We start from the raw sequence: 23,155 nt of genomic DNA, 5'->3' as shown, positions 1-23,155 counted from the left end.
ATGAAAATTTTAGAGATACATGATTACCGCAGTTCAAGCCTTCCCTCTATGAAGTGATTGTGAATTTTAACCCTTATCACATTTACTTGAAAAAGACTAGATTTACTCTATTGTGCATAGCTAGAAGCAAAATATAAATACAATCAAACAAAAAGATTATTGTATTTCTAAAACAAACTCTTGCCAATAGCAAATCTTCCATCTCCTGCTCTCATCAACTTCAATGAATGTACAGTTGGGTCCAATACCATAGATTTACAGATGTGATCTTTAACCCAAAAGACTACAAGAAAGTACTTTAAAAAAAAAAAAAAAAAGATAGAGAGAGAGAGACAGAGCCAAACAATAAATGTTATGTGTAAAAATATTCCTGAAAAATCTCAAAACTCATTCTTTAGCACATGCAAGGATGAATGGAAAAAAAAATCCCACATGCAAATCTATTGCCACGCTTAAAAAGATGGAGTTATAGCAAATGCACAAAAGGGTATCTAAAGTTGTATTAAGTTGCTCCAAGCAATGCAGAAATTTTTGTGTTCAGTCTGCATTTTATTGGTAGTGATTTTTGTTAGTTTTATCTCATAACTAAAATTACATTTGATTGACTTCTGAAATGTATTTACCTGCATCTCTTCATGTGTAATAACTAGATGTAAGAGTTGGTTCATGTGAGTGAAGATGCCAAAAAAAAAATGATTACACCGTCAATACTGTTTTCAATGCTGGGTATTAATAATCAAAGTAACTAAAGGCTACATAGTTCAGCCAACAAGATATGTTCAGGTGTAGCCTCGTGATTTCTTAGTATTAGATTTTTTTAAAAAAAGATCTTTTTTATTGGATTAAACTTTTCCTGTGCCACCTCTGTGCAAGTAGAATATGCTATAAAAACAACTACCTAAAAAACCAATACGCTTAGCTCTTCTGAACTGGTCACACTAAACCCAGGTAAAACTTGAAAGCTAAATCTTGGCACACTTAGTAATCCTCACTAAGAACAGACATCTTTGTTAAATTTAAAATATAAACAGGTTTTAATAAAATTACACTAACTTTGCCATATCATTTTGCTCTACTCCTTTTGAAGCCCAAATCTTTCTCTGCATGCTTTTCACATTTGTCTAGGATGGTCCAGCACTAGGACCAGTGATGCTCGCTGTCTTGCAAACATGAGATCTGCTGCAAACTGGAGAGTCCTTCTCCAGTAAGAAATTGCTTCTTGTTTTTTGGGCCCTTCTTACGGAACTTCCTATTAATTTCAGAGCAAGATAGTCTACTTTGCAAGGTGTTCACTTCTGAAGCTTGTTTATTCCTTGACCTGTCTGTTAAGACCGTTAAGCAACGGTGGTTCTTAGAACAGAAGAAACTTAATGCCTACCCACTGGAAGCTTGTAGGGACCGTGGCCTTTAATTTTTGACCTTCACTGTACATTGTGGTCCTAATCCTTTGACTGCAGAATTGTTAAAAAGTATATATGGCAGTTGGCAAAAATCTTAATGTTCCAGTAAATGCAAAAGCCATAAATTCAGCTGCTGACCTTTTCCATCCAGGTCACATGTGACACCTACTGGAGTTTGTCAGGCTGTGTGGAATTTATAGAGCTCATATAGGTATCAGCTGCGAAAGCTGAACTTTCATGAAATGTCTTTCAAAGGCACTTCTAAAACCCTTGTAAAAAGTCAGTATGTCTTTTTTTAAGGGTATACATTCTACATGGATTTTAAAAGGTCTCACCATGCCATCTCTGCAAATCTTCAACACTCATGAAACTTCAGCTCTTAAATTAATACTCTTTACAAAATAGAGAAATCAGGCCAGGCATGTAATTACTGTGATTACCAACTTCTATCAGCCCTTCTCCAAGCCTGCAGAATACCCTAAAGGTCTACACACTTTTTTCTTTCTCACGAGCACCTCTCCGCCTCTCCTGGAAATCAATTGTATTGATGGTGTATTGTCAGTCAAAGAAATATGATTTGATAGTACCCTAAAGCAGTTGCAAAAGAAGGGAAGGAATACAAAACCTACTCAAGTCCACACCGTGAGTGTGAGATCAATGTTTTCAATAATACGTTTGCCGCCATGTAGCACCCTAACTGTCGCAATTAATAATGTAGAAGGAACTGATTAACTTAAGTAAAGTGCCCTCCGCTGTGTAAACACATAAAGATCTATAGGGCAAAAGAGGAAAGAAAGAACAAAACGTCATTTTTATATTTTATGTGGACACATTCTTGCTTTCCATTCTGCTCTTGTAACAATTACTGTACTAGCCACTCTGACAGAGTCAATAAATCGATCTGGGACCTGATGCAGCACTGAGGCAGACTAATCCAATACAGCATTATCTGCAATGGAGGCTGGGGGCGGGCGTGGGGTGGCAGGAAATCAGCTAAGTCAAGTAAAAGCAGTAAGATGTACGTAACTATAATCTGGCTTTATACTTGTACGTTTAGTCTGTGTGTGTACATATGCATGTGGAGGAAATGTGTAACTCTGCAGAAGGAAAGCACGTGGTCACAGGAATGTGTGGTTCAGCGAGGACCTGCACCCCATCCAATTAATGAGCTGGGCAGCGTGGCTGATGGCACACAGCCACAAGGTGTACAACCTGGCTGTGCTTTGAGCATCCTGGATTTGAAAGAACCGATGTGTGTCTCCCCCACCACACAAAGGTCAAAACCTGCTCCCGTCTTGGAGCACGACCTCCACTACAGCAGCAAGCCACTACAGCCACTTGGCCACCGACAAACAAATCTGGGAGTCCCCTGCCACGCACTCCATACCTGTGAACAGAGGAACTGTCATTTTTGTCAGACTAAATGGTCACTGGGGCCTGGTATTGTGTCTCTGACAGTGGCTACACTCCTCTTCCGAGCAAGATGCAAGAGTTCCCTACGGAGGAGACAGGCCAAAAGGATTTGGCCAGAGGGGAAGCTTCTTCCCACCCCATGCAGTAAGTGGTAGGCCTTGTAAATACATGTTAGTGGGGAATAGGAGACTGAAAAAATAAGACAGTTTCCTGCTGAATGGAAAAAAGAAAACTGTTTTTTTGGCAGAAGTTCTTCAAGAAGGAGAACATAGGCCATTGTTATTATGAAGACTTTTCAATGAAAATGCAGAAAATCATTGCCTTTTAGAGTAATTGTTTAGCTAAAGAAAGGTTACACAGCTTGCAGAGAATTTAGTAAGAAATTAAATCTCTCCAGCTCATTCATCATATTTCTGCATTTGCCAACTCTTCCCACCAGGCCCACACTTACTTCTTCTCTCTCTTCTCCCCTACTGTGGAGCATAAGTAATGGCCATAAAACCCACAGAAAGGGTGCCTTACGCACAGGCTTCCTGTTTATTGTAAAGAGGGGAAAAATGCAGTAAGTTTAATAGCTTAGTTTGGGAAATTCATCTATGTCCATTGTAAATAATTGCATGCTATATCTATTGGAAATAGGATGCTTAGTGTTAGTTTCCAAAAAAAAAAAAAAGTCTGAACCGCTCACTGGAGCCTGCAAGGAGGAGGAAGAAAAAGCAGAGGAAAAAGGATCACCCCTGCCGAGGAGTAACCCAGGCATTTCTGAACTGATTGGGCTCCAGCCCACTTTGAAGATAAGGCCGCATGATGGTACTGTCTTCTATGAACCTTTACCTTTATAGTGCAACATGTGCTTTCTTCCTGAGGCATACTGTTCTCCGCTGCTTTTTAAGAACTGATTTGAGAGTGAAATTTCATACTGCCCCTCTGCGCGAGAGCTCAATTAAATGGGCTTTGTGCACTGAGCTGAACAGACACTGAAGGGAATGGGAATTGGGAAGTGACCCTGATTTCTGGTCACCTTTGTATCTCCTCTCTGTGGAGCACACACCGGACTGTCATTAGCAGCTGTGATCAGAGCAGCACGTTCACACTCGTGCAGCACTGGGGACTTGTGGCTACAGAGCTATTATGTGATCAGGGGCACATCAAGAGCACCATGACTGCATGCGGGCTCTTTGCTCCCATCATGGTGGAACCATCTCAATTTTAACTCAGCAAAGGATTCAGCCCACATTTCCTCAACTAATTTCCACAAAAGAGAAAAGTGAGTTTAATACGGCTAAACACAAAGCAAAGGCAGAATCTGAAATCTTTCAGCTTCCCAGGGTCTGAGACCTGTTGGTGCTTGATAGAGACTGACACTGCTTTCGCTGTGCTCACACTTTTAGACCTGTGTCACCTTTTTAAACCCATCTCCAGACCACCCTCAGGGTCAGACCTCTACAGCTGCTTGGAGGGTAAAAGGTAAAAGACAGCACTAGCACTCAGGTCATGTATCAGTAGTGTGGTGCCACTGGTTCTGCAGCAGGACGGTTTTTGATCAGGCACTGTAACTTCCAGTGGTCACGGTAGGGCTTAAGCCCACAAGAACCCATCCTCCTTCAGTGCCCTTCAGCCCAGGCAATTGGGGTAAGCTGTCTCCTCAACTTTCTCCTCACACAACCAACTGTTCTTTATGTTTCTGTCTCTGATCTCCATTTTGGGTCTCTCATTTCATATGTATGACAAATCTCTAGTAGGAAAGCAATCCACAAGGGCATAGGGCCCACAGACACCCCGGAGAAACCTAAAACTCTGATGCTGCTTCGGACACTGCAGCTCTGCTGGGAGAGCAAATTTCTGTTCTCCACCCAGGTCAGACATCATTCCTGTGCTCAAATCACCTTCTGAAGCTGCCACTACATTCACTGCTATGGGCCAAGAAAAGGCGAGGGGTAATTAAGGCCCTGCTTAAAAGTGCTTTGTAGTTTACGTTTCTTCCAAAGCCACACGTGCTTGCCTAGTGAGGTTACCTTATGGAATATGTAGTCCTCGGGGGACTGAGCTGATTAAAACAAATGCTTCTAAATTAGTGTTCTTCATCTTCATTCATGCTCAAACACAAGTGGTGCTTTCAGCCCTCGGGATAAGTGTTCCTATCCAGGGGAGGAACAGTCACCTGAGCAACAAGTAGCGCTGGCCTGGCTTATAAATAGTCCTGCTCAGAACCCCCAAAATAAAAGGCCTGATCTTGTTCCTGCGGCCTCTCATGTTCTCTGCACGTCCCCTGCCATGTACAAACCGCACACACCCCTTGCACTTCTGGACACGAACTGCTTGGTGCAGTGAAGCGGTGGCTCAGCTGTTAGCACACGGCAGCAATACCACGAAATCCTGACCTTGCCCTTCCTCCCCGCGGGCCAGCAGGTGCTACGTGTCTGCCCAGCGCAATTCCTGGGCTCTGGGAAACGGGAGACAGAGGGAAGGGTGCAGAGGCAGAAAAGGACAGGCAGCTTGTGGTACTCATTAATAAAGCCCATCAACACGAGCTGTGCACGAGGCTGGCAGCTCGGCATCCCTTTCTGACAGTGCAAAGGGCAGGGCGCCGTGGCAGAGGTTCAGCGAGAAGCAAAAAAAGGAAAATCCCCGCGAAGCAAAGCACATGTTTTATTTGTCAAAAAGGAAAATGTGTGCACTGGTTTCTTTCTTCCATAGGGTGGCAATGGAACCTGGGCACAGAACAGCCGTGCAGTTTTCAGCCGCAGGAGCGGTAGCTCCGGAGGAGCTGCATTAGCTTCCCACTCGAGGTGCTGACTTTGATCTATGAATCCTCCACCGTTTCGGCCCTTGCTACCTGCGAGGCTGCCTCCCTGCCTCCCCCCTGCCCGCGCCGCCTCCAGCCGCAGCGAGGGGCATCACCTGCACCGCATTCCTCCGAATTAAGTGTCTAGGCAGTGCGGACTGGCTGTTATCGCAGAAGGACCATCTACTCTGGAATTTGCCTCCCTCCCTTGCCTGACAGAGCTCACATCTGCTAACCTACAGGACACGGCATAAAGCTCATTTTTTTCCCCGCGTGCCCTTTGTTTTAAAGTGCTGCCAGTGAAAAATCGCAGGTTGCAGTTTGTTTTCTAAAAGGATTATGGGGAAGTAAAACAGTCTTTCCCTTGTCCCCAGAAAAGAAAGTAATTGCACAATTAGATTTGTATATGCACCTGAGGCATGAGGTGGCTTTTTTAGAGATAAAGAAAAGCTTGAAAAAAAGAAGCTACAAAGATACCAGTGTCTAATTCAGGAAATGCAGAGAACAGGAGCAGATCTAGAGAAGTTATTTCCTTACACTATCAACACAGCATCCCTTTTGCTGAACTTCAGTGATTTCCCCCTAACTTAATAGGGCAGCATTACTCTTCAGAGAAGTGTTTCCGTACCTGGTCATTTTAAGGCTATAAGGCAAAAGGGGGGCTGGGGCTGTTCTTCCGAGCTTGATGTTGTTCACACTGGTAGTTTTCCCAAAGAGCAAAACTTGTTTATTTTTTTTCTTTATTTTTTTTTTTCTTATACTTTATTGTGGTGTGCTAGGTAAAGTTATGGGCTTTTTGTTTTAATTGTTTCCATTAGAAAGGATTAGTTCTGTCTAGAGCGCTACTGTGGCTGGGTGGCTGTAGGGCCCCATCAGGGGAAGTCTGAGCAGACAAGACCTTGGCTTCCTTGGCCCTAGCTCTGAGATCCTGCAAAGGCAGAATTAGGAAGAGCTGCTACTTCTGTTCTTCTAGCAAATAGTTTTATCCTTTCCTAGAGAAATGTATGGGAATATTTTTTATTTTTTTTTATGCTTAACTAAGTTTTAGAAACCAACTGGGATGAATCTGATATAAAGTATGTTTACATTAGAGAGGGGTTTTTCCTGAAGCAGCTGGTCAAGAGGGTATGCGATGCATTTTCTTTCTTAAGCAGAGCAGAAAAGCATTCAGTTTCTTACAGGTGGTAAAGCAGTTGATCCTCTGCCTAGGTGGCTGCAGTGGGAGGCAGTGTTTGTTCTGTGCATCCCAGTAACCTCACCCTGCAGGGCACACAGCTCCCGTCAGGTAGGAGGGATTGGATGCAATAGGCATGTGTTACTCGGGAGCTGTTTTTAGCATCCCAAGTACAATTTCCAGGAAGATGTAGAGTAAGTAGGTGGCAAACAGGACTCAGTCTAGTAAACGATGTTTAGTGGAAGTGGAGCTGCAGCACACAGAGTACTTATAATCCCTAGAGGAATTTCATAGTACAGAGCAAAGTGAGGGCATTAGAGATTGACCAGCGCCGTTTAGAGCAGCGAGTGACAGCACAAACCAGTTACCAAGAGCAGGTTTCTAGTTTAGTGTTACTTGCTGCACAAGCTGTGAGCACGTATCCTGTGTTACACAATTGCTTTTATCGCTTGGTTAGGGAAAAAAGAAAAACAACAAACTCAGAACCCTTTATTCTCTATTAGTGTTGTTGATACTGATAGGTTAGTCCCTAATTAATGTGATGGTACTTTCCCATTCCTCTACCGCTCTCCTTATTACAAGTCCCTGGCAATACGAGAGGCAGATCTATTACTTAGTCATGAGGCATCTAGACCAGCTTGCTTTTGAAACTAAAGCCTGTGTACCCCGGGCATACTGTATTTCTGATTTGCATATGGAAAAGGCAGTTAAAAAGCTGATGCCCCCATATTGCTTGCAAGTCAAGTAGCAAAAGTAAATGATTTATCAAGCAAAGGTTACAACACCTGTGCCTTTATGTCAACATACACGGAGGATGCCAAGTCAAGTGTTTCTTCTAATAGCTCAAACAGAAATTTAGATTCAAACAACCCCCCAGATAGGACAATTATGTGGTGAGCCACCGGAGCGGCAGAGTGACGGAGCGGGTGAGCAAAGGCAGCATCTGAAAAAGCAAACCAACTGAAAAGTTTTGAAGTGGCTAAGAACTGGCAAACCCGACAGCCCTTTTGGGGCTTTCATTACTGAATCAGAACTACTGACTTAAATCAGTTTATTTCCTGGTCTCCTGTGTCACGAAGATGTAGTCTGGCTACAACATTTGTTGATACAGCCTTTCTCTAAGTAAAATATTATATAAATGGTAAAAAATTCCTTTAAGGGATTATGTTTGAAGCAATCTGACATAAATTAGGACATGCTTCTAATGGAAATGTCTACTGCTAATTTTTATAATGCCCATTAAGAAAGGCATGTACTGGTTTGGGTTGTTTAAAAACAGCACAGGACAGAATGATCCTTGCTCAAACCCTGCCATGCTGTTGTACATTTGTCTGCGATTTTATTCCAATGTTCTGTGAAAGCCCGCGAATGCCCATGTATGGGAAATGGGACTTCTGCACAACGCCACTGCCACATCCCCGCGCACAGACGCGCCTTTGCAGCACTTTAAGTCTAATAACCACAATGTATAACTGGTGCCTGTAGTCAAATGACCCACCAACTGAAAGAGAAAATCAGAGCAACCAAATCGCTGATCATAAAAAAAAAGACATTCAGATACAGTCTTTTTTTTTTTTTTTTTGATTGCAGCAGTAAGGAGTTGTTTAACCCTTATATTTTAGCTACCAGCTTGATTTTCAGAAGCCTTCAGTGTTCACTGCTTCCTCTTGTCTAAGGAAGCCGTGTGTCCTGACTGTTCGTGGTCCTCAGGACCCATATCTTATCCCGAGTCTGAATGTGCTATAAAAATCCTGATGGAAAGCAGCCATCCCAGCTGCTTTTAATAACACAGTCTTATTTGTTTTTATATTTTCATTTTGAAAATATCCTAAGTGATCCTCCTAATTTATACACTAATGTCCTGCAAAAAAATTACAAAAGCACGTCTTTGTTTAGAGGAATGCTAAGTAAATCCCAAATCATTGCAGTTCGTATTTTTACCTCACTCCTATGATTTAAAACATGGTCAACTTCAGAGTTGTTTCATGAATAAGTAGTGAGCTTTACTGATAAATTATATATTTAGTATCAAGTGGGTTGTGGTGGTGTAATGATGTATAGAAGCACGGAGATGCAGCTGGAGTCAGAGACTGGAAGTCAGTCTCCTTACCCACTGCAGCATGTTTGACTTTAATTGAAAGCCATGCTCCAGTATTGTTTTTCACTGTACAGCATTGTTATTCACTACACTGCATTACATAGAAGCACTTAAAGTAAGGCTAGAGCACTTTAAAATGATTTAAGTCATAAATAAGGAGGATAAAAGTTTACAGTCAACAAACTTATCTGGGAAACCTAGGCTGCAGGATGCAAATAAGTTTAGAATATTTTGGAGACTTAATACTGTTGTGTCTTACTACATAATCAATTTACCAACTAGTTGTTTTTCAAGTCTTTTGGAAAAGGTAATGTAGCATTCTCCAAAGGGTTTCAAGTTTCCTGAGCTATGAAGAAAAAGACCAAATGCTTAAGGACTTTAACAGTATACCTTAACATTCCCGTTTCCTGCTTTCAGTGTATTTGTGTGCATTTCAGTTGTTTCCATGATGACTGGAGAAATATGATTTAAATGTGAAGGCACATTAAAACTTGTCACATAAATGAACCAAATAAAGGAAGAGGCCTGAAAAGTGGGGGTGCAGGTTGCGTTTTGTTAATGTGTAAAAAAAAATCAGAACCTGATGAGTTAAAACCCTGCTCTACGCTGCTGGTGTACTTTCTGTGACCCTATTTAATGCAGAGAAGGTTTGAGATCCGATGCAGTTTAACCTGTGCTGTCGACAGAGCTATAAACTAAAGCCCCTAACAAATTGTACACAAAGAAGAGATAGCAAGAAAACACATTGTGTTCACAGGCATCTGGCTGCTGCCCTGTAAACTGAAAATCTTTGGTAATGAGTGATGTGTGTGTTTCACTGACAGCATAGGTGCTGGAGCTGTCACGAGGAAGAGTCCGTCTTCATGGATACACTGGACTGTGGCAAGTGCCAGCCAGGAATCTGCACACTAATTGTGCAGATGCATATAACTGATTCGAAAGAACTTATAAGAGCTAGAAGTAGTACTCTGCAGTTTGTTAGTTACTTAAATTATTACTTTTTAGTCATCCCAGCCAGCTAAGAACAAAATTACAAATATTTCTTGATGTTAGCCTTTGAAAGAATTGTAATGTAGTTAAGCAATCACTTAAAACTACAAACAAAAGTTGTCCTAAAACACTACTGCTACTCACTTCTTTATACCTTCTCCCCCATGATAACGTGATATTAAGCATAGACTTAATTTTTTCAACATCTGGCTCAAATTAGCTGCTAACAAAACTGCCAACAACTATTTTCTTAATCGACCCTGGGAATTTGATACAGCTTGGAAAAAGCACATTTAAACCTTGTCCTTCTCCTAAAGAAACACAAATGTTTACTTGAGCTTCTGATTCGACCATAGCAGGTCTATGAATTCAGTTAACCCAGCTTTATAGGCCTGCCTCAACTGGACTTTTTTCTCTTTGTGTAGGGAAACAGATGTGCTTGCAATTACAAAATCGCCTGCTCGCTCAAAACCCACCATGCAAGCAGCCAACCAGGAATTCGAGTCTATTTTTTTATGTGGAAGTCCTTGGCAAAATCTCCCGTTGGATTCGGTGGGGGACTAAGGTGCACTGTTACCTGATGGGTCTCTCTCAGCTCCTTTTGCGTTTGCAATTAAATGCAACTGCCTAGGGTACGGCTTGGAGTCAAAGTCTGAAAACTCAGTCCCAGGGGAACAAAATGTGCACTAGAAGCAATATCTTAGAAAGCAAGAGAGATCTTTCCAGTTACGAAAGCAGCGTTATTACTACGTAAGCCCAAAAAAACACAACAGACAAACAAACTGCAAGTGACATTTCACTGTAGTTACTGAGACCATGTGGGTGAAGTGACAGCGGCAATGCAGCTGGCTCCGGAGGGACACGTTAGAGTACACTGAAGAAGAAGAGGCTGCAGGCATACAGAGAAGTCGAAAGCGGCCCACCTGAGTCTGTTGAGGGATATTTACAAAGCTTGGATCCCGTGGTCCAACACTGACGAATCGGTTTGCGGGGGAGGTGCTGGGTGTCGAGTAGGCTGTGAAGGGAAGGGACACATGCGTTGAGGAAGCGGCACTAGATTGCACACGAACAACACCAAAACACACTGTCTCAGAGCCACCTAAGCAGATGTTTAACATAGAAATGTGCAAAACGTTTTAGAGAGCGAGAGTTTGGTTTTAGACACTGGAGAGGCTTGGTCCTAGTGGTGGGGTATAGACGTGTAGGGAGCTGGGCTGCTGGGAGCTGGCTGCTGGCACAACAAGGCAATGCCATGCGTTGGGAGAAAGGTGCTCAGCTGCTCTGTGCCGTTCCCCATCTCAGAGACCTGCTGCAGGCCTCTGGGTGCTGTGACAGACAGTACAAGAGACCTGTATAGCTCCTGGTATTGCATATATCCTTGGCTATTATTACCCCGGGACATGTGGTATTGCTGGCTCTAATGGGATTTGTACAGCAGCAAATGTACTGAGGAGTTTATTAACAAAATCGGACCCCTAGTTCGTGCTAATCCAGCATTCCCTCTCAATACAAAGTTTTGTTTTTCATACTGCTGTGGTCTGCACTCTCTAAAATGTTCACTTGATGTGTTTGACAAACTAGGAAGATCCTTTCGGTAAAAAATTAATGGGTTGCAGTTTCACTGGGGTGGTAAGTGCAATCAGTCTGAAGGCTGGAGCTGCCTTTAAAAACTGGAATGGCTCCCATAAATGTAAAGCTATTAAATGCAATGCAAGCCAAGAACCCAGATTACTTCCAAACTTGAAGTACTTTAATGATTTTGTTGTTGCATTATATTCTCCACTGCAACCGTACACAATGCCACGTACTTCCAAATTCAAAAGCTTTCAATGCATTTTCAGTCTTCCTCTCATTTGAGAATCCCCCCTGCAATCTTCACCTTTGTGCAGTTTTTGCACATTCAGATCTAAATTCAAATAACCTGAATAGATGCCTTAATACAAACAGTGATTCTCTCTATTTTAAATATATTTATGGGAATGCATTCTGCTGAATAAAATCCCCAGACAATCTAGCTATCCAATGAAGAGACAAAAAACAATGTTAAAAGGAAAGTTACTTGCCAAATTCCAGTCAGGCTAAATATAATGTTCAGGCCTCAACGTTACAGAAAAATAAAGTGAGTTAAGAGTCAGAGAAGACACTGAGTTGTCTGAGTAGATGAAGCCTGTTGCCTTTCTTAAGGCAAAATGTTTGGTGAGGAGGCATTACATTGGAGGAGTCTTTGGCTTAAATACATGGAATCAAACCAATGGTCCATCTCATCCAGAGTCCTCTCTCTTGCAGGGACCATAAGCAGATGCATAATCACATAATTTATTTTTCCATAGTCTTTCCTACTCTCTGAGTATTCTCAGCTGAGGGATAGCCCTGTACTTAACAGCCTGCAAGGGATTTCTCACTGGTGCAAACTTTTTTTTTTTTTTCCTGCCCGTACAAACTTTTTGCATCCCACAAAACCCTTTGGTGAGGAGTTCCCAAGTCTACAGGAATGCAGAAGTGCATCCTTCCCTTTGCTCTCTATCTGAATCTGACAAACATTCCTGATGCCTTTTTCTTACAATTAAGTGAGACAGCTTCTCTTTCTCACACAGCATTCCCCTGAAGTCACCCCAGGAACTGCATATCTTCATTTCTTTCTGATCTGAGGGGAGATAAGGCACTCCTAACTTCTAAGAATGAAATCTTCCCAGTTGTTTCTGGTGAGGTGAGCTTTTCTTTCAAAAACACTTTGCTAGTACTTGCAAAAATCATGCAAGGAACACCTGTCCATCACAAAGATTTAAAGGAATTTTTAAGTGCATGAATTGAGCTTTCCAAGATGATTTTACAAACTGCAGTGCAGCGTGCAGAGTAGAGTACAAACAGCTACGTTGGCTGCTATTCCTATCTTCAAATCAAGGAAGAAGTGAACTGAGTAGATTTGGTGAGATGTTCTCCTTGCCTTTTTACTGTCTTCATTTGCTTAATAATTCAAAGAAGCCACAGATTTGCAAATGATACATCTCTGTTACTGGTATCACGTATAAAGATTTTTTATGCACTGTTTTATAGTGAGATTTTTTTTTTAATTTAACTACTGAGCCCTATGTTGTACAAGAATAAAAATTCCTTCTACAGTTGGGATAATTAACTAAAAGCTCAGACAGTTTTGGTTCTTTTGGTCTACTTTTAGGGAACAAAATGAGTGGAGAGGCCATGTAATCCCTTGGAGAAGGTAAGTTCCACTCAGAGGGGAAGGAACTCAAGATCTTGTTTACAGTTCCCTGTTGGCAGATACTTATGCTGTTATATTTGGTAGAAAATCAAAGGGAAACCATCAGAACACTGTCTTAAATGTCTTCTGTGTTCAAACAGATTCTGAAGCATTTCAAAAACTGTGTAATCTGTACAAAAGTCCCCTCAAACCTTTCTGGGTGAATTACTGTGTATACCTTTCTTCCGTAATGCTCCAAACTATGTTTAACTTACTTTCTGAAAATATTCGGATGTCAGCTTGGTATTTCCTTAAGGGCATATAACTGCATTGCTAGAGCCAAGAAGTGAAGAGCACCAAAGCTACAGGGAGTGTGTGTGCAGAGCAGGCTTTACACCAGACTCTCCCAAGATGCTAATCCCACTTTGCTGTAAAATGCCATGAGATGTTTGAGGGTTGTAACCGGCCATTTTGGCTCAGAATAGTAAATTGACACGGGATACATATTAGCAGTGACTCCTGTTCCAGCACAGGAAACTTTGTTCCAAAGGAGAGCAACACCAAGTACTGCTCAGAGGATCATCAACATGGTTTCTTGCCAATTCTTAGTGTCCTCATATATACACCCTTGAATGACATCGGGGTGGGATTCCTGGAAGTCCTACCACTTATGATCTCTGCCCTCTGTTCTGAGATTAGGGTGGTACAAACCACTCACGATGTTAATTTACAGTTTACTTGCATTAAGTTTTAGTATACATAGGTATGCTAGACCTGCCATGGGATCTACACGCTCCTTTTTATGAACAGGAAAAGCCAAAGCATGGAAGGGAACAGAAGCTAGGTCTCTAAGGCAGATCTCCTGATCTTTATCAGCTCTGCTCTATGGGAATTGCATAGAACTAGAGTACTTTGCACTAGCTGACAGCTGGCCCGCTGGGCTTGCACAGGAACATCTTCCTGCCCAGCCTAGTCTTTCTGCTACTGGAATTCACTAAGGGTTGTTTGCAACATCATAGCCCATAGCCAAGGAAATGAATGTGATGCCACAAATTTGCTATGATGCTTCACTTCAGGAACAAGCAAAACAGGAGCTGGCAGGGAAAGAACATTTGCTCACACAGACAGCTTTGATATTTAGCCAAAATGGCAAGAAATTGTATGAAAGACAAGACAAACAAACAGTTTTGGAATGTCATGTATTTTAAAATTGTCAGCAGTAGCAGAATGTTAATTTAAAATATACTTTCCTGAAATAATATCTATTAAGTATAGGAGTATTTTAGTTATCAGTTCTGGATTGAAAATAAAAAACTTTTGGTTGACAAAGATAATCTGGATGAGCAATAATCTAGTGTACCACTAGTTCTCTCTTTTATAGACCAAATCAACAAGTACATGTGCTTGATAGGAAAAGCTGTACTTTTTTTTTCAGAGGACTCGAAGTCAGTTTAGCAAGAGAATTAACTGGAGGAACACGGTGCAATACAGCAGTTCCTACCACAATGCACTCTGCAGCTGAGTATCTTAGAGAGAACCGCAAATTCTAACAAATTAAATGATATAGTCATCACCCTCTATTTTATGGAAGGGGAAAGGAGCGAACAGAAAGCTGAAATGGCTTGCCCAGAGGGTGCTTAGTCAATGCATAGCAGAGAAGGCAAGAGAAATCCAATCTGATTATGAATCCAGCATTGCAGCCACCAGATCATCCTTCTCATCCTGACACAAATGCTGTTTAACACGAAAAATCCTTTGTGCAAGAGGACATTAACCGATAACAATCTTGCCCAACAAGGGAAAATAGCTGTTTTCCCCCATGCAGAGTTGTAAACCTGAGAAAATAACATTTAGTCAGAAAATGCTTTTTAGAAATGATGGTGTACAGGATGACAATATCTTAGACTCTGCATCTGAATGAAGGCCACAGATTCTAACACTCAGATTCGGCTATGATAGTGATAAAGTCCAACCAGCATGTAGTGGAGGTGGTGTTTTCTTTGGGCAATGAGATATTAAGCCCAGAAAACTGTCTAGTTTGACAAAAATATTGTTTTGTGTTTGTTATGGGTTACCACCAGAACAAAACTGAGACAAGATCTGAAATAAGATAGCAATTTTGGGGCTGTGTCTGATATCAAGGATGTGTTCTATTGAAAGGTCTTTTTATGGAGGAAAAATGAACCCTCCTAAACTTCATGGATCCCAACTCCATTGTGTCATCTCACTGAGCAACATGCTGGCTTTCCAAAGGGATAGGATCTGCAGCTGAAATTTTCAACTCCCAGAGCATGCCTGGCCACCCAGTAGTGGCAAATCCTCGGGGTGCATCTCCAGGGGCTCTTCCTTCCTTGGACAGCACTAATGTTCATGTTTTGGTTAATGTCACAGCTGGAGAGTTTCACTATTGCTCTGAGAATCATTAACCACCTTGTTGTGATTTTTAGCTCTTGTTCCCAGGAGGCCACGCTGTATTGAACAGCTGCTCCTGGCTCCTGCACCCCTCAGGAGGGCCATATTCCAATTTTTGGTAGGGCCGTAACTGCATTTTGTTTCTGCAGAGGGCTTTCTGCTCGACCAAAAAAGGGAAGGAGAATGGAGCAAATGCCAACCCCTTTCACTCCATTTCCTTGGGGGGGTGAGAGGGGGGCTCATTCTCCTCCACACAGCTAAGGAGAGAGTCTGGCCAAATTCTAACATCACTCCTGTCTTTGTTGCATAAGTGACTTTCCAATATCCTAAAGCTCTGCAGGGCAGTCAGCCATAACCCAGCGACACTCCCCGAAACGGTGCACTCAAGCAGTTCGTCACCATGGAAGGTACCTTTTTGTGCAGCTTTTATGAAACTCTGGTGAATCTGCACTTGCTATTTGGAGGCTAATATTTAGTTAAGAAAAAAATAAACACCGACACAAATGGGAGGCTGGTACTGACTGACATACCAAACGATGTCCAGTGGACCCTCCTGGTAAACTTTCTCTGAAAGGCTAGGAACCTCACTTTGTCTTCCTCTTTATGTGGCCAGCCACTTCCCCTGGCTTTAGTATATATGTGATTTCTTTCTTAGAAAGCATTCCCTACAATCTACTTTTCTGTAAAATTTGTCCCTAAATTAAATTATATGCTTCTTTACAACTCAATTCACTGTTATTCAAAACCCTTGTTTCTTACCAAAAGGAAGATGCATGCTTGAATATGTACAGAGCTATATGTTTAGATATCAGCGTAGCTAATTAACAAACAGTAATTATTTTCCTAATCTTTTGTTTAAATACCATTAACTAGCTGCTCTTGAGAAACCTCGATTCCCAATTAATGTGGCAGCTGTCTGCTGAACACTCAGCCACAGTGACCAGCCGGAGCCGATACCGATCGGTGGTGTTCTGCTAACTTCAGTGGACAAATGCCAAGTGTGATGCCAGCTGAGAATCAGGCCAAACACGCATTTAGCTTGTTTACATGATCACGGTATCACAAAATATAAGTCTTAAGATTACTGCTGAAATGATGTTGGGAATTTTTTTCGTTTAGATACCACACGCTGCCAGTAAACTGAGTCACAACTGTGATGACACATATACATTGACCTAGTTTCGTTTTTCCCAGTTCTGAAGACCAGGAAATAGTAAGGCATTGCTGACTGTATTCACTGATAACTATGACTAAACATTAACCTTTTAGATTCCACTGCTGAATCTTATTGATAGGACTTAAAAGATGGTATCTCCCGTCAGAAAGCATCAAAACTTCCTGATAGCACAAGTGTTGGGCTTAGGTCAGAAAGAGAAGTGGAGGGGAGGGAATGAATCAACTTCTTGGTTCAACAAAAATTTGCTGATCAATTCTAGAAGTTCTAATTCTAGAAGATCACATTCACAATCTTACCAGACTGTCTCATACTAAAACCCAGTTTAATACCTAAGCAAGCTGGAGCATCTTGCTTAGTTTGCAGTTGTGTACTTTCACATAGCAGAAGGAAATGCAAAACTCTAAGAACTACCAGATTTTAAAAATGCCCGATGGAACCTGTGCAAATCTCCTGAACAGTATATAAAGATTTAGAAGTTTTCAGCTTCACATGTTCTGAATAGCCAATACCTCTTTGACCATCAAGCAGCGGTTGCATATAGCATTTAAATAATAAGCTTGAAAAGCACACAAAGGGATTTGCTCTTTCGATTAGATTGATTTTTGTTTGTGGATGTTATTTGGACTCCCTTCACTGTGGAACAAGTCCCCTACAGTTGCCATTAAAGCATTGAAAGCTTCCCTTTTGTTTTTAAATGTCAGTTTGAGCATAGCTTCATTAAATCATTTCACAATTAACTCCCTGAACATCCAGACTTTTTTAAAGCATCAAACCCAGCTGAATCGCATTTGTTTCCCAGCAGAGTGAGTCCAAAGTGGTATCCCCAAGTGTGTATCCAGGAATTTGTATATTTGACTTGTGGCTACACAAAATACATATGGGAGCCGTGTGGGTGGTGGAGAGAGGATGAAAGCTTTCTCCCTGGGCCTAAGAAATACCATAGCTTCTTGCCCAAAACGCAGGGCTCGGGAACCAAGTAATACGGGAAAGACGTCTGGGTTAATCTAAGAAGACTTATTCCCAAAAGAACTATAAATGAAGAGAACTCAAAAGGGTTGTTAGTTTAGCCCAGTATGTATAAGCAGCGATGCTTTCTGTGAGGCTATCTGTCTCACGTCCATGCAGTATCTATCCTCAAAAGCCTGTCTTGAGATACCAAACTGCCTCCTCATGACAGCACAGAAGATCCCAAAGGTCCTAGGTCTGTGTCGAAACTTAGCTACTGGCCTTGCTTTCTCTTATACGTAGGTATGTGAAATGCCATCAAAATTATAAATAAAGCTGTAACCTTCGGCTAACTCTCATTAATATAAAACACACTAAGAATTTTGTCAATCCTATACAGATCAGAGCTCTCCTATGTCCTCAGAACTAATCCAGTCCTAATTTCTGACCAGGAGATACACGATGAAGCAGCACATTGTGCACTGCTGGTAGCCCTTGGTTCCCGCTGCATCTATACTTACTTGGAGAAGTGGGAGAGGTGGCCCCTCCTTCTGTTGATGTAGTTGGAGGTTTTGTGTCTGGCACTGGCAGAGGCACAGGCCTAGCCATTGGTGGCGGAGGTGGTGGTGGCAACATTGGGGTAGGAAGGAATGGATTGTGCACCTTGCCTTGGCTGCTACCATTGGGCTGCCAAAAAACAAGCAAACAGACAAAAATTATACTAAAAACCAGCTATTAGGAACCTCCGGTAATAACAGTCCAGTTTCAAACTATGTCCACTATATTTACAATTACTTTAAAAAAAAAAAAAAGAGGTGGCAAAGAAAGTGCTGTGTCTAATTCTCCATTGGTTTCAAGGAATTTTGTTTTAAGCCCTGTGCATCTTGTGAAACTAAAGAAATTCTCATTTTTAAACATTTATCCTACTGCAACTGGTCTGGGTTGCTCTGGATTAAATTCTACCATTCTTTACATTTCCTGCAGCCACTAACTCATGCTCAGTGAGAGTTTAAGCAGTATTTTCAATCCCTTGCATGTCCCAGATTCGTGACTCTGCTATACCCTTAGGATATCAGTGCCTCGGACTTGAGTGTAAATTTCTTAAAGATACTGCTCATTAAAAGAAAAAATAAGCATTTCTGGTGGTCTTAAAAGTCATGCTGATATCTTATTACAGGAAAAATGAATGAGTATATATTAAAGTAACTACACTCCCACATCCCTTTTCAGTTAGCAATGGTGTAGCTCAGCTTAGTTGCCATTACAATTCTGTGAAGAAACAGCTGAACTTAGAGCTGCTTCATTTTGCACATTAGGAAAAATACCCCCATATATTTAGTCCGGGATGTGGTCAGTCACAGGTGGAATAGGCCTAGCTACACAGGTGTTGTCTTTCAGTTAATCACCAGAAAAACCTGTCCATGAGTAAAAGAATTTTCAAGTATCACTAATTCAAGAAACAGGCTTAAAAAACAATGCCCCCTTCCCCCTTCCAACTTGTTAAGTTTACATTTTAATACAGCCTGGACACTTGAAAACCATACAGAGAGATGCCAAATGCCATCATAAAGAGAAAATAGGACAGCCTGTGAATCAGGTGTTCCATTTTAGTGACAAAAATGATGAGATCACTTTCGACAGCACTCTACAAATTGATCTCACTGCAGTTCTTCTGGCAACGAGCATTCGCTTTTCCATTGATGATAAAAGCTCAGCTTTAAATAGAGATCCATATTCTAAGTACTGCTAAAGAAAATAATATTTTAATTCCTGTTAGGGTTTCCATTAGCCTGAATTACTGGGGACAAAATACTCATACTGGCAAACACTTGGGACCTTATTTTCATTTCACCTGCTTTGGCACTGACAAAAGGCCTTAAAGTCGTGTAGGTGCAAATCACACTTGTGCTAGAGCAAAAATGGTTTAGGGCATAAATAAGACTCAAATTCATCTGCATTTAACTTAACAGCACTCCCACCGACTTCAAAGACTGCAGTTACTAGTGTTTGCAGTAAGAAGCAATCCTTCAGGGATATTTATTTTTCCAACATCCAGTACCATTAATAAACTAATATATTAGTGACATCTCTCAAACACTATCTTGTCTCACAATTAGGTCCTTTTCCTGCCAAGAAGACCCCTGCTGTATGTTCATTGTGAGTGTGCTAACAGTTCATAATGCTGAATGGTTTGGGATAAATTAAGCAAATGAATACTCAAGGAAAAAGAAAAGCACTATATTGATTTGTTGTCTAGACATAAATGTATCTGCTAACATATTGCAGACATTATTCAAAGCCAGTACTGGCTGGAATAAGTAGAGCCGTTTTTTCTGCTAGGGAAAGGAAAGCACTGAGGACAATATAGCTTATTAAATAAGTGTAATAAATTAGATGCTAATAATTAAACTAATTCTCATTAACACTTTCAATCGTATGTATGTCAGGAAAGAAACAGTAATTTTGCCAGTTATTACTTCATTGGCTGGAAAAAGTTACAGGCATTACATTTCATGAAATATTCAGAGCATTATTTTAGATATGATTTACATAAAATTTATAAATTCTGTATTTGACCGGAATGCTATTTCAATAATAGCAATATGATTCACTTTATTTGATTAAAAAAATGAAAATGGTTATTTGAAGCTTTGGAACTCTGCTTAATTTTTCATAGAGATAAGGGGAAAAGATAACTGCTTACAGAAATAACAAACCATAATAAACTGTACTTTTAACATCTTGAGTTCAAGTACTGGTCAACTTGATCTAAAGTGCTATAAGGCAGTATTTTTTTTTTTAATGAACTTAGCTGATCTGAAACATCTGTTTCTCACCCTCCCTTTTCCTGCTCCTTCCCCCCCGCTCTCCCCTGAACTTCAAAAATAATTAATAAAAATTATTCTGCCTTCATATTTTGTTAACCCTCGTTCTACTAGGGTTACAATGCATGCAGCAAAGTCATTTGTGGAGGGACCCAAAAGGTCACTGTATCACTGCCTTCTCTGACAGTTTAAGCTGATTTCACCACAATGTGGTTGAGTGGTTTTTTGGGGAGGTTTTTGTTGGTTTTTTAAATATTTTTGCAAAAGCAGCATTTTTTTTTCCTTCCAACCACTATTCAAGGTGTGTTCCTGTGAGCAACATGCTGTTAAAATAATCCCATAAGCCCATGGTTAATTTTACATAGGACAAACACTTCTGAAGAAATAAAAACAGCTTCCTTACATTTAGGAACCCCACCTGTCCAGCCTGCTGACCAGCGTCGGGGCAGACAAGTTGGACAAACTCTTTCAGAGTCTCCTGAGGATGATAGCGGATTGCTGGGTGTGAGAAGTATGGCCCAGGCTGTTGAATAATGGGTGATGTTGGAAAATGAAGAGTCGATGGTGTTGCATGTGGACTTGCTATAGGAAAGAAAACAAAGAAGTTATATAGAGTTTTGCCTTTGGAAAAGAAAACAGTTTAAATCTACTGTAGTTTTAGTCTTTTTTTAACTGTACAGTATTGTTTATACATCTGATCTTCACAATTAATATATTAGACCACATTGTGTCCTACACTCACTTCATCTAGATCGTGAAAGCAAATGGAGCTAGACATTTAAAAAGATTTTCTCTGTTTTCAGTGGACATGTATAAAGGAATCAGCAGGCCTTTGTGAAGCAAAAACTATTCATCACCTTAAGAGCAGCCCTGATCAATCAGGCAATAAAAAATGTATTTGGGAAATTAGGGTTGATTTAATTGACATTTCGTGTAGCTTGGATTTGCACATATGAATCCATTTTATATTGTACTATAAATGGCTGGTAATTTAAAGATGCACTAACACTTCTTGTTGTTGGTTTTTTTCTACCTCGGTTTAGGAACATTTATTTTAAGTAATCTGTTTTCATCTAATGAACATGCACAAAGTGGCAAGATCGTTTTGAAAATTACATTTACATTTCTCCTGAATAATGTTAGGCTCAAATCTTCAACAAGCCTCCTGCTTGCATTCACGGATGGTGTTTAATTTGGTGAATTTATAGGCCAACGAGCCGGCTGTGAAAAAGATAGCTGGAAATGTGCTGGAGTGAAGGTGTAAAGGTGTAATGCACACAAGCTCATTGGCAATGACAAATTTTACCTCAGTCGATTCCAGCAGTACTATAAGTGCAGCTGAAGACAGACTTATGCTCTCCTACCTTCCGTGACACCTTTGCCATTCAAGATGGATTGGGCTGGACCCTTGTTAGCTCACAGTACTTTCCACTGTTAGTTGTCACCGTGAGGTAGCCAACTGCTGCCATTCGCAGTGCTACGTATTCTCCCTCTCCCCTCTAAAATGAGAACTTGCTTTTTCTTTAGGATGGCCAATTGATCTGGCTGAGCACAAACTCATCTATAAATCATCACTTATTTCTCACCAAACAGCAATCATTGTACCCCTGTTGCTCCCTTGCATGCTATCCTTGTAGTCTTTCAGGGGTGTCCACGTGCATTTACTGTACTTGTACACCACACACACCCGATTAGATAAAGGTTAAGCAAGGCATGTAATATCCTACAGAAACTCTTTTATCGGCTTTGAAGTAAGTTAAATATACAAGTGCAAAACAAAAGCCTTTGGCACTTCTGGAAAAATTGGAGAGATGCAGGAAAGTTAACCAAAATCAAATATAAACAAGCAAACACTCATTTCACAATGAATGTTATGAAAAAGCCTCAGATAAATAAAAAGTGAAATCTGCTTCTTAGTCTTGCTCATCACCAGTTTAATAACATGACACTTTACTATAATTTTGTTCTAAGCATTATTAAACCATTAGCAAAATCAGAGCCTGAAGATGTGGATAAAACATGTCCTCAGAGACAGCAGCAAGGAATCCTACTGCATTATCCTATAAACATTCATTAAGGGTTGGCTGGGCAGCACTTCTCTGTACTTCTTTATCCCCAACTGCACAGGAACGATTGCTTTGACACCACCACCAAAAAGAGCTGCTCTCATGCCTGGGATGCTGATAGGGGATGAATGCAAAGCTCTCATCCCTGCTGTGGAAAGCCCCCCCGTAACACTGTTAGCCCCGTGAGCCCTCCCAGCCTGCTCCCCTGAAGACTGCTTAAAACAGAAAGAGAAACACAGGAACGAGCGGTGTGAGCCGCGTCTCGTGCAACAGGAAAATGCCACGAAGAGAAAGCGTAAAGATGAGGAAACGAAAGTGAGCACACAGCCTCCAGCTGGCTGACCACAGAAGATGTGTGCCCAGTGAAACTCCTGATAGCACGGGCCATACCTGTCCTGCAACAGCTAGGGTCTGCGGCATGCGGGCTGGAAACATCCTCCCACAGTGCTGCACTCGGGAGAAGGCAACGTGAAGAAGCACATCCTGTGCTCCGCATGAGGGAGATGTTCAGAGCTGCTCCACGGCCAAGGCAAACACCTGTGTGCCCAGCCTGCTCAGCCTGTCTGCACATCTGTGCTTATCTCTCTCTTTCTTTCTTTTTTTTTTTTTTTCAAACACAATGAATTACTTCTTACTCACTTTAAGACAAACATGTTTTGTTAAGAGTTCGCACC

The 23,155-nt window shown here is 41.2% G+C and overlaps 1 protein-coding gene across 8 annotated transcripts in view; it reads right to left on the bottom strand.

Moving 5' to 3' along the window:
• The window catches only part of NFIA (nuclear factor I A), a 250,327-nt gene that overhangs the window by 18,584 nt on the left and 208,588 nt on the right, over positions 1 to 23,155 (bottom strand). For 5 of the 8 annotated variants that reach the window (XM_084528533.1, XM_084528537.1, XM_084528538.1 and 2 more), the window contains 3 exons: positions 20,819 to 20,997; positions 18,112 to 18,277; positions 10,784 to 10,875 (listed from right to left, as the gene is read on the bottom strand). In XM_084528533.1, the coding sequence (XP_084384659.1) occupies positions 10,784 to 10,875; positions 18,112 to 18,277; positions 20,819 to 20,997 (437 nt within the window). The remainder of the gene's footprint in view (positions 1 to 10,783; positions 10,876 to 18,111; positions 18,278 to 20,818; positions 20,998 to 23,155) is intronic. The other 3 variants (XM_084528535.1, XM_084528539.1, XM_084528534.1) reach the window with 2 other exon arrangements.

The sequence above is a fragment of the Aythya ferina genome (assembly GCF_964211825.1).
Source record: "Aythya ferina genome assembly, chromosome: 8".
NCBI classification, from domain to species: domain Eukaryota; kingdom Metazoa; phylum Chordata; class Aves; order Anseriformes; family Anatidae; genus Aythya; species Aythya ferina.
Note: the sequence above shows the minus strand (reverse complement) of the source record. Positions and strands in the feature narration are given on the sequence as shown.